General features: G+C 37.2%; 2 protein-coding genes across 4 annotated transcripts in view; both read right to left on the reverse strand.

Moving 5' to 3' along the window:
* Positions 1 to 5680, reverse strand: part of smyd3 (SET and MYND domain containing 3) — a 90632-nt gene extending 84952 nt beyond the window's left edge. Inside the window, exon 1 of the mRNA XM_042414688.1 lies at positions 5455 to 5680. Coding sequence (XP_042270622.1) covers positions 5455 to 5615 — 161 coding nt within the window. The 5' untranslated portion in view covers positions 5616 to 5680. The remainder of the gene's footprint in view (positions 1 to 5454) is intronic.
* Positions 5681 to 6762: 1082 nt separating this feature from the next.
* On the reverse strand, positions 6763 to 13768 carry LOC121882887 (excitatory amino acid transporter 3-like). Of its 3 annotated transcripts, none has more exons than XM_042402435.1 (14): positions 13667 to 13768; positions 13413 to 13557; positions 11664 to 11804; positions 10997 to 11089; positions 10593 to 10704; positions 10418 to 10460; positions 10230 to 10292; positions 9950 to 10131; positions 9338 to 9445; positions 8516 to 8638; positions 8174 to 8368; positions 7598 to 7732; positions 7291 to 7407; positions 6763 to 7003 (listed from the first exon to the last, which is right to left on the reverse strand). In XM_042402435.1, exons 2-14 carry the CDS (start codon positions 13540 to 13542, stop codon positions 6925 to 6927), a joined length of 1521 nt encoding a protein of 506 aa, XP_042258369.1. In that variant the 5' UTR covers positions 13543 to 13557; positions 13667 to 13768; the 3' UTR covers positions 6763 to 6924. The 3 variants fall into 3 exon arrangements, with proteins under 3 accessions (XP_042258369.1, XP_042261902.1, XP_042250916.1); XM_042405968.1 differs by lacking the exon at positions 13667 to 13768 and adding an exon at positions 13638 to 13653; XM_042394982.1 differs by lacking the exon at positions 13667 to 13768 and having other exon boundaries at positions 13413 to 13631.
* Between the last annotated feature and the right edge of the window lie 543 nt (positions 13769 to 14311).

Here is a 14311-nt window from a genome sequence, read left to right on the forward strand (position 1 = left end):
TTCTCCACATTTACATGCCTGCAGGACATTTGTGAGCTATTCTTTAGCCAAATAAAATGACTAAAGCTTACAATCATGTAATGGAAAAAAGGACCACACACACATACACACACACACACACACACAGCAGCAGGCATATAAGCAGCACAGCAACAGTCTTCTGCAGTCCACAAAGCAGTTGGAGCTGAAACATGTTTCTCTCGGGCATGTGGACAGTTGAAGGTAGAGACTCTAAACAACAATAACTTCATTACCAGTGGATGAAGTGTGAAGTGGATGTGCTGCAGAGGTACATGCGCTGGCTCTTTGGCTGTGGATGCTGTTTAGAAACTAGAACTGGTAGTCTGATAATAACAGAGGCATGCTGTTTGCTTGCCAAGGCATTGATGTAATCTCTCTATAGTAGGAGTCTCTGCCTGTATGTTTGTCCTTCGCATATCTCAAGAACCGTTCATCCGATCTACTTCATACCTGGCAGGTGGATTGCTGGGGAATCAAGGAAGTGCAATGTCGATGTGTGAAGTTGTTTGGATGAGCAGTTCTCAAGAAAAATATAAAAATACCTCAAACAACATTGCTTCTACAACGTTGATTTGCTTCTTCTTCTGTACGTGGATTCAATGAGAGGAAATACAGACAGCCACTCTGCCATTACAACCCACATTGTGGTCAGAGGTGGGATTACATCCGTAGTGATGAGAGCTACCACAGAGAATTAATTGAAAAAAGTTTAGAGAGTTTAAGCTCTATTCCTGTTCCTCATACACGGGAACTTTGTATGTATGTTCAAGACTTAGTGCTGGATGTCTCAGGCACGTTTTGAACGGGCACTGCAGTTCATCCGATCAACTTCAGCTCAACTCAAAATTGTAGTCTCCAGATATTCTGCGTGTGAGGCATTCAGGGAACATCGGTATATTGTAGCATCTACCAATAGTCTGCATGAGAGGCGTTTAGGGGACGGGCACTGTTCTCTCTAGGTATTGAGATATCGGCCCATTCTGAACAGGCACATTTTGAATGTGCACTGCACTTGTATAAACCCAATGAAGGGATCAGTCCTAGTGTCGCTAGAATGGACTGTATGGTTCTGAATACTGTGTGCTGTATGTCAAATAAGAAGAGTGTGTTGTTGTGTGTCTGTTATTTAATCTTCCACACAACCTGCTCCAACACACACACACCAACCCACTTAAAACATGCACATGTACCCATGAAGTAAATACCAACAATATTAGCTGTCCTCTGACAACACACACAAAGTAAACGCTACACACAAAAGTAAATTTGCTTTTAAATCACACTAGAGCTGCAACGATTAGTTGATCAACAGAAAATTAATAGCCAACTATTTTGAATTATTGAATTGTTTTGAGTAATTTTTAAGAAAAAAAAATGTCCAAATTTTCTGATACGACCTTTTCAAATGTGGATATTTTCTAGTTTCTTTAGTTTTTTATGATAGTAGACTGAATATCTTTGAGTTGTCGACTGTTGGTTGGGACAAAACACAAAAGATGTTTTCACCTTGGGCTTTGGGAAACAAAGTGACATTTTTCACCATTTTCTGATATTTTATAGACCAATCGAAAACAGTTTAATTGATCATGAAAATAATCGTTAGTTGCAGTCCTAAATCACACTGCCAAAATTCAGTCCACAACACCCTGATAAACAGGGCAACTATCAATTATCTTATAATTTCTTATTCTACCTGGTCAGCAGTAAAAAAAAAAAGTTTAAAAAAAACTGTTATAACATTCATAATATGAAATTGAGAAAAACATGCAAGCTGTAACCAGCAAAATTTTGCATCTTTACTTGATAAATGACTAAATGAATTGAAACTGTTTGAGCACTAGTTTGAAAAACACATCAACATACATACTAGCATACATTGAAAATACAGTACGAGTACACGCACGCATGCACGCTTTCTTTTTGTCAATCCACATTTAATATTCTCACCTTCACTGTCTCATCAAACATCCTCCGTTTACTTCTCATTTCTCACATGTCTCTACAGAACAGACTGTGAGGCCGTCTATCTGCCTTTAAAATCTTCCAAATCCTCTACAGCCCTAAGCCAAAGTCCAACATGAAAGCATTTTGACAGATGCAGCAGCTGATGGTCATTTCCACCACCAAAGGAAAGATACACCTCAGATACCGTATATGTCGCCAGATATTGTACTGCAAACATCATACCATTTGAGCTCAAATTGATCTTGATCTATGTGATGTATTGATCTCCACAAGGCGCTCCAGACTGCACAAAATCACATAGCGTAAGAATTAAAGAGACAATCGTTTCAACTGGAGTAAGAAGAAATATGAAAGGGTTTGCAGTAGCTGTTGAACTGATCATACTGATCGTCGTCTTTTTACCTTCATGTGAAAATCTAAACTGGACGTGAGCTACAGCTAAAGATTCTCCCAGAGGTTATCTGCATTAAGTGCTCTCATTAATCATCTTCTATTTGCTACTGAGGCTCATATACGTGCTGTATATAGCCCACAGTAATTTACCCTTCATTCACCTTGCAGTTCCTGCACCAGAAATCAGCACACTTGTCTCTCGCCTTACCAGACTCATTAGATCCACATACATCTGTTTAGTTTGATAGAGTGGATTAGGCGGCAGGAGAGAAAGCAGCAGTGTTGCCATTAATGACCAGCTGGACAAATATGACACGCAAATGAGATGAAACAGAGGACAAATCAACACAACAAGGCAGATGAAGGCGACATCAATAAAACAGGAGTGGGATAGAATCCTCTTTCACATTATTATGTCACTTCATGTAAAATTGATATTGTGATATTGTAAACTGTTTTTGGAAATCAATTAAGAAACAGTTGTTTGTCTGGCTAATCCAGCTAATTAAATATATGACAACAACACTTCACAGTGTTTTAAAAAAAATCATATGAAAAATATTGCCATTAATTCCTGCTAATTGATTTGCAATGTCGTATTAAGCCCACAGTTCAGACATGCAAAGATGAGTCGATTAACCGATTAGTCGATCAGCAATTAAGTTAGAAAATTAAATTAGAACATTAATAAGACTATTTTGATAATCAATTGGTCATTTTGAGTCATTTTCCAGCTTCTCAAATGTGAACATTTTCTGGTTTCTTTAGTTTTTCTTATGACAGTTGGCTGAATATCTTTGGATTGTGGACATTTGAGGACATGACCTTCAGCTTTGGCAAACAAAGTGTCATTTTTCACCATTTTCTGACATTTTATAGACCAAACAACCAATCAAGAAAATAACTGATGGATTAATCGATAATGAAAATAACTGTTATGACCACAGTTGCTTAATACCAACCTACATACACATCAGTGTCTTTATAGATGTCGCTATAAAGACAACATCTAGATACAGCAGCAAAATGGCCCAGGCTACCTCCACATTCTGATCTGAATCTTAGTTTTCTAATTTTGTCGTCAATGACAGTGGATCCTTTCAGGCTACTGATGACATTCAATTTCACTGACAGCTACTTGTCATCACAATAAGCCTGCCAGCCATGTTTGTGCAAGAAAAACTGTTCTGGGTGAGGATTGCAGATTCACATGACTAATGAATGACAAATTTATAAAGAGATTTAATTGTCCGATATTTTGACTGTAATGTTTTGGCAGCTCTATAGCTGCTTGTGTCCTCTGAAACCATGAAAGAGTCATGGTGCCATCTAGTGGCAAGATTAAGAAAGCACCATACAGTAAAACCTACAGTATACGCAGACACACCCAGGTATCACTCCAATTTAGTGGCTCTTTGTGTACTTACACAGAATAACAACACAACAATCTTCAGAAATGAATGACTATATACAGGTGAAACTGTTTCTGTGAACTGTAAACAGGATGCAAATAGTGAAGAGAAGTGAACAGAGTAAGGAGTGCTGAGATAAATATTAAATGGTAAAAAAGTGACATGCTACTATATATACATATAGTCAGTGATTATCAGAGGTGGAAAGTCCAATTTTGAGGTAATTGTACTTTACTTGAGTATTTCCATTTGATGCTACTTTATATTTCTACTCCACTACATTTATTTGACAGCTTTAGTTAGTTTTCAGATGAAGATTTGACACAATGGATAAGAAGTGATATTAACTGATGACAATGATGGAAACGTTGTAATTTACTAATGTGTTGCATTTAATCTTTTATTACAATATAATTATAATATAATCAAAATCATAATCATTAGTGTGTGCAGAAGTATCTACCATGAGTTGATTTCATAATGATTGTAGTATTTAGCCATATAGCCACTATTAAATATCTTTTAATAACCATGTTCATTTATGTTGATTTTGGTATTGATTTGATATACTCTTGTGTATGTTGTGTATGCATAAAACCTACTTACTTACTTTAGTCCTTATGACACATTTTTCTATGTTATAATTTTATTCATTTGTTTCACATTGTATAAACAGGGGGGAAATGATAGAAAAATCTGTACATTGTGTAATCTGTACATTGTGTACCATGTATGGTTATATATATATTAGACTGCAGGGTCTCGAGGATAACAGCAACTTCTCACATGGTTTCATTTCAATAAATGTTCATGTGATCCAATATTTCACCAAAAATAAAAGATTAGAGAAAAAGTCCAAAAACTGAAAACAGATTTGTGTATCAGAACTTTGTTTTTTCTTCTTTCCTCTCCCATTAATCATCTCACGACCCCTCAGATTTATCTGGTGACCCTTTGGAGGGGCCCAACCCCTAGGTTGGGAACCACTGGACTAAACTAACTAACTGTATATAAAGTAGTTGAAACTAGCTCCACCTCCAGCAGCTACAACAGTAACATGCTGCTCTAACACTGATGCTTCAGTATTAATAATCTAATGTCATATATAATGTCATATATAATAATATATCAGTCAGAGGGACCAAACCACTACTTTTACTGCAATACTTTAACTACATCAGGCTCATAATACTTATGTACTTTTACTGCAATACTTTAACAACATCAACCTGATAATACTTGTGTACTTTTACTTCTTCCACCACTGGTAGTTACAGTATATACAGCATGTTCAATATACGGTAATAAGTAGCCTACAATGTATTGCACATTTGTATTTTGGCTAAAATAAATATGTATGTATGTACATGTATAATTTGTAGGTGCAGTGTGTATTATAGTACAGGGTCACTGCACAGTGCCTGAGTTAACTGTTCATAAGTGTTTACACACACAAACTGACAGAGAACAACATGGTAAACGACGTGGTGTGGATTTAATCCACAGGGAATGGTGATATAAACCAGAAACATGTCCTGTCATTCACCGGACTGTCTGACCTGCCTGCTAACCACCAAGCGGTGGTCTACATAAAACAAGCAGCGTTTAGTTGTCTTAGCAGGCAGCATGCTGTAGCATCATGCAGGAGTTACCGTGGTCTTACCGTGTGAAGCAGTGGTGGCAGACATCTCTGGCCAGTCTGTTGGACACACAGCAGCCCAGCGGCTCGGCGGAGTAAACCAGCTCTCCTCTCCTGATCCTGGCTGTAGCCCGCACTCCGTTACCTTTTCCCGGGCTGACAAAACGCTGCAGCTTCGTTGCCATAGTCGGTTTTCTCCCTCCATGTGAACTGAATGATGTTTACATCCGTAAGACGCACTGGCTGCGTGCTGACGTCACACACAGGCGTACACATTATGAACTCACGTTTTTCCTGTTTAGCAATTTTTTGTCTGTCAGTAAATAGTTATAAAGTATACTAACTCTCTTTTCTGTAAAAGAAATACGTATTCTTCACAAAGTCGCTAGGTGGCAGATTCACTGACGTTGATTTTAGTTTTAGCTGTACAGTTTGTCATTTATGCAGGTCTATAATTCTAAATGTTGGTTGTGGGGGGGGGGGGGGGGATTAAATCTGCCTGATTGTACTGAGGCTTGAAGTTTTACATTGGTATTCTTTAATAAAGATGTTGGATGACTTTTCACTGGCGAATAACTAAAACCACACTCAGGTTGTATGTTTTTTCACGGCAGCAATTGTTTTGCAGCTGTTTCAATATAAGAAACACACAGAGCTCATATCCTCTGACAATCAAAACAGTTTGAGAAAGCTGACCTCTTTCCAAGATACTAAATACATTGTACAGACACTGTTTTTATCCATTTCATTCATATTATTATTTTTTGTACTGTTATAGCTTTAATCCACGGGTGTGTATTGGTTTGTTTGTTCTACTGGGTTTTACTTTTAGCTTTACAGGTGTGTATGTGAAATGGTGTTGGCACTAGAAAGTTTCTGTCTGTATGTTCAAAACGATCGTTTCTCAATTATTCATTTCTAAAAAGGCACTTCTTCAAAACACCCTTTCCTCTGAAATAATTGCGTGATGACTCCACAGAAATCTTGAGTGGAGATGTTGTCTATATTCTCAGACAACTTGAAATCCATTGAAGTTTCTTTACTAATAAAAACAGAAAAAAAATCTGTTCAATTAAATAACTACATCTATTATGTCAATTAAATTCTTTACATCAATTCAAATCAATTCAATTCAATTAAATCCACTAACTACATCAACTACATAATTTCAATTCAAATCAATTCAAAATCTACATACATTACATCTATAACTACATTGTACATCTATTATACAGGCAACTACGTTACTTTGACACCAAAAAAGAACAAACTTTCATGCCCATCCCAAAACAAAATAAATGTGATCAAATAAAGCAAATAATCACAAAAGGATAAAGAGACACCACAATTTTAAGCACTTAGGAACCTTTTTCAAAATGAACCATGTTTCTTTTGGCTGATATCCAGTTGCTGTTGATGCCGAGCTGATGCTGTATAAAGTCAAATACAGTCATTGCCTTGGATTGATTAACTTTATGTTGAGGTATAAAGGGACTAAATAGTCACAAAAGAGCCTGCGCTGCTGATATGGACCTCTCCATCCTGGACGTGCCCGTCAGCATCAATGTCAGACCTAGCCAGGAAAAGACAAACGCAGTCATCATTGGTGTGAGATAAACTGTGAAAACTCCAGCGTATATGATGGGAAATCTTGATGCTGGACAGCCTCTAGATGCTGCCATAAAGTCTGTCTCTGACATCCAGTGGATGTGGTTTATTTTGATATATAAGACAACCTTTCTCTTTTTCATCCAATTTATCTATTCTTTGAAGAAAAATGCTGGAAAACACTACGTTTTCTAAAAAATGCATTTAGTTAAAATGAAAATGCAAAAACACTGACACCATCTAGTATATCACCTTGTACTGCCCTGTTCATATTCCTCCATTTTTTCCAGTTCTCTTTTGGACAGTTGATCAACGAGTGCCACGCCTATGCAGTCTCCGAGGACGTTGACAACGGTGTTGCAGCGGTCTCTGAAAGACACAAATGACAGTACTCTAAAAGCAGAAAACATAGCTTCTTTACACTGTTTTGTTCATACTACATATAATACAATTGTCTTCTCCAAATTGACTATCAGAGGCAGAAAATGCAGCTGTGCTAATTTCTGCCAAATCTATTCATTTAGATTAGATTAGGTGTCAAACTGCAGGTTAAACTCACAGGAGCCATTCTACCACCACCAAAATGGAAGCTTCCTTCGCAGGTAAACCGATTGCAGTCAAAACAAAGAGAGTGGTGACCGCTCCCGTAGCTGGGATCCCCGCTGCTCCAATGCTGGAGACTGCTGCTGTCACTCTGCAGAGCAAACACACACACGTGTAAGTGAATGACTATGCTAAATGGTAAATGGACTGTACTTGTATAGCGCCTAGTCTTCCAACCACTAAAAGCATCTTTTACACTACGTATTACATTCACCCATTCATGGTACAGCCTTCAGGAGCAAATTGGGGTTCAGTATCTTGCACAGGGACACTTCAACATGCAGATTGGAGGAGCCTGGAATCGAACAGCCGATCTTCCAATTAGTGGACAACCTGCTCTACCTCCTGAGCTACAGCTGCCAGTGTTTTTGAAAATGCGGTGACATGAAATTGCACCATGTAGTTTTTGAGTTTCTATCTCTCAAAGGTCCCATACTTTGTACTTTAAATTAATTTTAACACACAGATTACATGGATGTTGTATCAATATAAGAATAGAGAGAGTCAAAATGATCTGATTGTGACTTCTTACCCTAGGGTGATTAACTGGCTCAAATCCAGATTGATGTGGGTGAGTTGGGCAATGAAAACAGCTGCAACCACTTCATAAAGGGCTGTTCCGTCCATGTTAACATTGGTCCCAATGGGCAGCATGAAGCGGGAAATTCTCCGGTCAATGTTATTTCTCTCCTCACAACATTGGAAAGTAAGCGGCAGCGTGGCAGAGCTTGGAGACACAATGTATCTTTTCTTTATTGCACTAATCGTGTAAAACCTGTCAGCTTTGACAATTAATACAAAAATAAGCACTGATTGTGAACACAGCTTGCAAACATTAGACAAATGACTACGAAATCCTCAAAGATCCTCCTACCTGGATGAGATGAGCACTGCAGTTAGTAAGGCAGGAGAAACCGCCTTAATGACTGTCCAGGGGTTACGTCTCACCCACAGAAGATAGACCGTTGGCAGAACAATTACTGCATGAATTATGAGCCTGAGCAACACAATTTAATACAAAACGAATACTGCTCAAATTAAATTATTGACAACAGCAAACGTGGCAGACTTTAAGTTGGTATTTTTTCTTTTGTAATGAGTTATGGGTGAAAAATTACTTTTGTGTGTTTGCCAGAGTCAGAAATCGTTTTAAAAAAACATGTTGTCTAGTGTTAGGCCTTGCACTAAAAGACCAGTCAGTCACTCTGGCAGTGATAGCAGGTTTCAATTCTGCTACCAATCCTCCTCTCTCATCATGAAGTATTTCAGGTGTGTGTGCACTGGTATCAGGCACACTCACCTGTCACCAATTCAATTCTATTCAATTGATAATTCAAGTGATAATTCAAGCGATAATTTTGGTCTTCTTCATGTTAACTGTCAGGGCCCAGGTCTGCCAGTACTGATGGAGAAGGTCCAGGCTCTGCTGAAGACCTTATTTAGACAGTGTGACCAGATCATCTGCATAAAACAGACACTTGATTTCTGTGTCTTGAAGAGTGAGACCAGTTGCTGGTGATTGTTCTAATAACAATGCCAGTTTGTTCACCATATGCCTTGGGATTCAGTGTGCAAAAAATGTGTTTTCAGAGAAAATAAGTATATCAGTGGTGGCTATAAAAGTCAGAAATGTTGGTAAATGGAGAAACAAAGTGCCATTTTGGTACCAATGTTAAACAAGTAAAAGAGAACATACCCAATAACAACCACTGCCATGAACTTTCCGAGTTTGTAAGTAGTTTCCCAGTCGTGAACCTCAACAACGTGGCTTGCAATCATGAACATCACTCCCGCAGGCAAGTAGCTGGACAGGAAAAAACAAAGAATTAAATAATAAAGGGATAATTAAGGGAACACTTCAGCGACTCAGCAGCTTAACACAAACATTTTGAACTTGAACTTTGAAACATTTGAGACAGTTGCCTATTACTATTATAACATTACTCCAACAGAAATCTGTTATTTATAGTTATATATGGGAAGCAATCAAATATGGTTGAAAATAGTTATTATGTGAAGCCTTTTAACAACACAAGCAATGTTAACTAAGGTAGAAGAGTGGAAGATACTGCTGTGTTTTCACAGTAAGACAATTTTGCTATTTTTAATGACAACACTCCACATTGTGCTCTAAGTAGAAAAAAGCCAGTTACTTCAGTGTTTGAGACAGACGCTATATAGCAGGATATTTACTGTATTTCTGTAAATAATAAATAAGATATTGAAAAATGGAATTCTCTTATTCCATATTCCACATTTTTAAATTATGTAATCAGAGTATTATATTGATTATGCTGTCGGATGTTACCACAGGATCAAGTCAACCACATATTTTGTGGCCTCGTTGAGGATGCTAAGAAGCTCCACAAGGGCCTTCCCTCTTTCTCCCATCGTCTTAAGGGTCAGTCCGAAAATAAAAGAACACACAATGAGGCCCAGCGTGTTGGATCCATCAACGTAGTGGTCCACCAGCTGCACTTCAGTGTGGTTCTAAAACAAGACAGACAACTCAGTAAGAACAGGGGTCATCAGTTATCACTGCAAACGTCACAAAACCATTTTCATAGTGAGGAGGGGGAAATATTTACCGTTTCCACGCTAGAATTTGGCTCAAACGTGTGAACTTCATACTCCAGCCTGTCAGTCTTGTACTAAGATAAAAATATATATATAAAATAATAATAATATAATAATAAAATATTTTATTGTCTCCTTATTGGAAGGCAAGGAAATGGGTGTTATCTGTATGTAGCATATTAGAATAAAAAAAACATACCTGCTGGAAGCAAGCCTGAACCAGATTCTCCGGCACCATGTTCCTATTAAGATTAAAGAAAAGTCAAACACCACCATCATGAAATTGATGAGTAAAAATATTGGCTTGTGAATATTGATAAACTGTACAGAAAATTCAGCCCAATATCAGACATAATGTCATTCTTTCTTCTCACCGTACTAGATCCAACAAGGCGTCCACAGTGGAGAACTGTTCCTCTTCCTCTGTATCACTTTTACTCGCAGTGAGAGCAGCCCCTGGCTTGACCAACAACACCAATATCATTCCTACAGCACATAATCCAGGGTTGGACATAAGGAGCAAGTTTAGCATGTGGGTTGAGAAAAACACTAAACAATTGCTAGATGAAAATATTGTACTGGACTGATGAGGGAATACTACAACTCTACAAATGTTAATAATGAAAATGTTTCAACAGTGCTTCACAAAACAAGGCGAAAGTGTTTTACAAGTTATACAATTGTTAAAAAGCAACACAATGATGTGGTTGTATGAAGTAATGTGCATAAAATAGTGAAAGTAACTAAAGAAAGTTTCAATGTATAATATTTCTCTTACCGATGGTCACAGATATAAGAGTTGTGGAGACAAAGTATACTGCAGCACGCGCAGCTATTTTTCTGGAGGTGTTAACACTTAGACCAGAAACCCCTATAAATAATAACAACATGAGCTGTGGTTAGCAACCTGAAGGTTAGAGGATCAACAACGTCATATATGAGCATTTCATAAATGAAACTGAGTGGAAAGTTACACAGTTATGTCTTAATAAGAAGTGATATATATTTACTAAAAAGATTTTGGGTGGATTATCAGAGCCTGTGCAATCATAACTATGCCCTAATAAAGGTGAGTATAAGTTACAGAAATGGCACATGAATTACAGAAAAACACATTTTCACACTTCTTTTCAGAACCAAAATTGCAGTAACTCTGGATAATCTACAAGCTTTGCAGTAAACAGTTTTCATTGGGACTACTTTCTAACAAAGAAATACTCCCAATGTGCCAATTACATACAAGAAGAAGACTTTAAGCCTCAAATGATGATTTGCAGATGATTTAGGGGGAAGGAGGAAGATTCAACATAATTTCTAGAACGAGCAGGGTGCCTTTAATGTAAAACATTTACTATTTACAGTTTGGCTCCTTTAATGCTGTGTGTGTGTCACATGTGTAACCTGATGTAACAGTTAACAGAGGAAGAAATACACCTGCAGCTCACCTGTTATCACGCTAGTCACAATGAGGGGAGCAGTAACCATCTGAAGCATCCGCATGAGTATTTCTCCTGGGAAGCCGATGTAGAGTTGGTCAACGTCTGAAATACTGAACTGGGTCTTGACAATCAAGCCGATAATGATCCCTGTGAGAAAATAAGGATTTAGTAGCAATTAAACAAAAAAAGCGGTTTAGAATATCTAAGAATAGGGCTGTAATAGAGGTAAAACTGTTTTTGTTGTTGTTGTTGTTGTTTACATTTTCAGCCTAATCATAAATCAGATTGTCTATTGTCATAGAGCACATCATATTATTAACCATTAGAAACTGGGCTGTAAAACATCACTGAGCATCAACCAATTAAAATAAAATGTCACATTCAGGCTGGAATGTGTTTCCTAAATAGATCAGAAGTCATAAATTAACATTTGTTGTCTTTGTTGTCATGTTATTTAATTGTCCGATCAGTGGAATAAAAAGAATAAAATATTTGGCTCCCTGATGAAAGTTTTGACTTTCACAGTTTACATAAGAATTTTTACACAATTTTTCACAAATCTACTGTAGATATCAAAATAAACATTAATCTCATGTGAATCCCAATTATTGTAATATAACCTTGTTACATCTGATACACAAGTAGAGGAATTGAAACTGTGGTTGAACAGTACATGGTGTTGACATTGAACCTATCAGAAATTAAAGTTTAGTGTGCGAATTCTGCACACAAACACAAACGGTTAGCTGTTGAACAAAAAACGGTGTGTTGATGCCATTTTTCCCCCTCAGATTCAAGCCTAACAATGTTATAAATCTAATTTATTCTTAAAAGAAACAACAAAACATACAAGCCTGTGTTTACACTGCACTGGTTAATGGCTCCTCAATGAAAAATCCTGAAAAAATACTGGCACATATTTGAACCTAAGTGCTGACAGCTGCATCACATCATTCATACAAGTAAAGCAGAAACAGAGATGATATCACACACAGTGTAATCCCATTAGACAGGCTGAGCTCAACAAAGATGCGTGCCAGGTCTCTCTGTGGATAAACACTATGCAGACTGTGACACACTCAATTGTTATTGATTTTGGGTCATTTAACGTGGGTCATTTTATAATGTAATGATTGAAACTGTCCACTAGATGGAGCTGTTTAACCCGGAGATATTAGATAGGCTATAGTTATACAGTGTATACAGATATTACTAATCTGTCTGCACAGTTGTTGCACGTAAATCTGTTTCTTGTTACCTAAACCTGAACAGTAATCTCTGCGAAACAAACCAGAGCCACGTTAATAACTTCCCGGCTCCAACCAACTATGGAAAACGCTGACAGATATTGATATGAAGGGAGACATATATGTGCCGCCATATTCAAATCACCCGAGCAGTGCGAAGACACGTCGTGCGGTTGCCCTGGCAACAGAACGTGTTGTTTTAATTAAGTTTAAACATGGCCTCAGACCAGAATATCTCTCCTTCATGCTCACCTTGGTTTACACAATGACAAAGAGCGTTAGTGTTTAGCTAATTACTCAAGTATATGTTCAATATAGATATAATATCAGAGACAGAGACACTAATTAGCTAATATAACTTATGAACACAGTTGCGTCCTGGTAAATACACATTTAAGGTTTGTTTGTTTTTTTAAGTTCACATTTCTTTGACTTCTTTTAAAAGCGAAATGTTGATTGAAATGTTGTCGTCGTAATCTTAAAGTTAACAGTGAGGTTATAAACTTACCAAGGACAACAGCAGCCAGACTGGAAACCATAAATATGTTGTCCATAATGTATTTCCAGAATTTCTTCCTGTTGGTGAAACAGTATCTGATGTCGAAACCAGAATCATAACTTCTCTGAGAAGCATCCATTTTCCTATAATGTGGCTAGAAACAAAGAAACATGAGCTCGCTATCAAAATACTACTTGATTGAACTTTTAGACGAACTTTATGAGTGAATTATACCAATCGTTTTGTGTCAATTGGTCACTCACCGGGATATCTGTTCTGCTGTTTTGGTTCAAAATGTTCTTCTTTTTTGTTTGTTTATTTGTTTTGGTTCAAAATCAATGTCATCCTGTTTCCTCTCACATATATTGGTGTTGAGAAAGTATGTTCAACTTTCCAGGAGGGAACACTATGTCACCTCATGGATTAAATATAGATTATGACTTGAATGTTTTCTATGTTGTTCCTCTATTTATTGGATATTTAGATTAAGTTGTTAATGATGCACATATAGAGCTGAGGTTTATCTTCCTGTATATCTATTAGAAATCCATTCAAAATACATGTACTTTTGAATATACTTAACCACAAATTTGTGATGTAAAATTTATTAAATCTCTATATTTGGTATGAGGCATAATGGCTCTTGTCACTTCGTTTGAAGTGATTTGATTTGCTGTAGTTCCTCTCACTATTTGTTGATTGGCTGGAAGCCTCTTGATTATTTTTCATAACTCTAATAATGAACATGATTGTCTAATCACCATCACATGTGTAAGAAGAGTGTGGCCTACTATCACTGCTGAGGGCCAAAATGTCATCTAAATAAAAGAGAAATATACACTTTTTTCCTCCTCTCAAGTCTCTCAGCACCTCACTACAACCGGGTGTGCATTACTTACAACTGTATT

The sequence above is a fragment of the Thunnus maccoyii genome, chromosome 1 (genome assembly GCF_910596095.1).
Source record: "Thunnus maccoyii chromosome 1, fThuMac1.1, whole genome shotgun sequence".
Classification (NCBI taxonomy): domain Eukaryota; kingdom Metazoa; phylum Chordata; class Actinopteri; order Scombriformes; family Scombridae; genus Thunnus; species Thunnus maccoyii.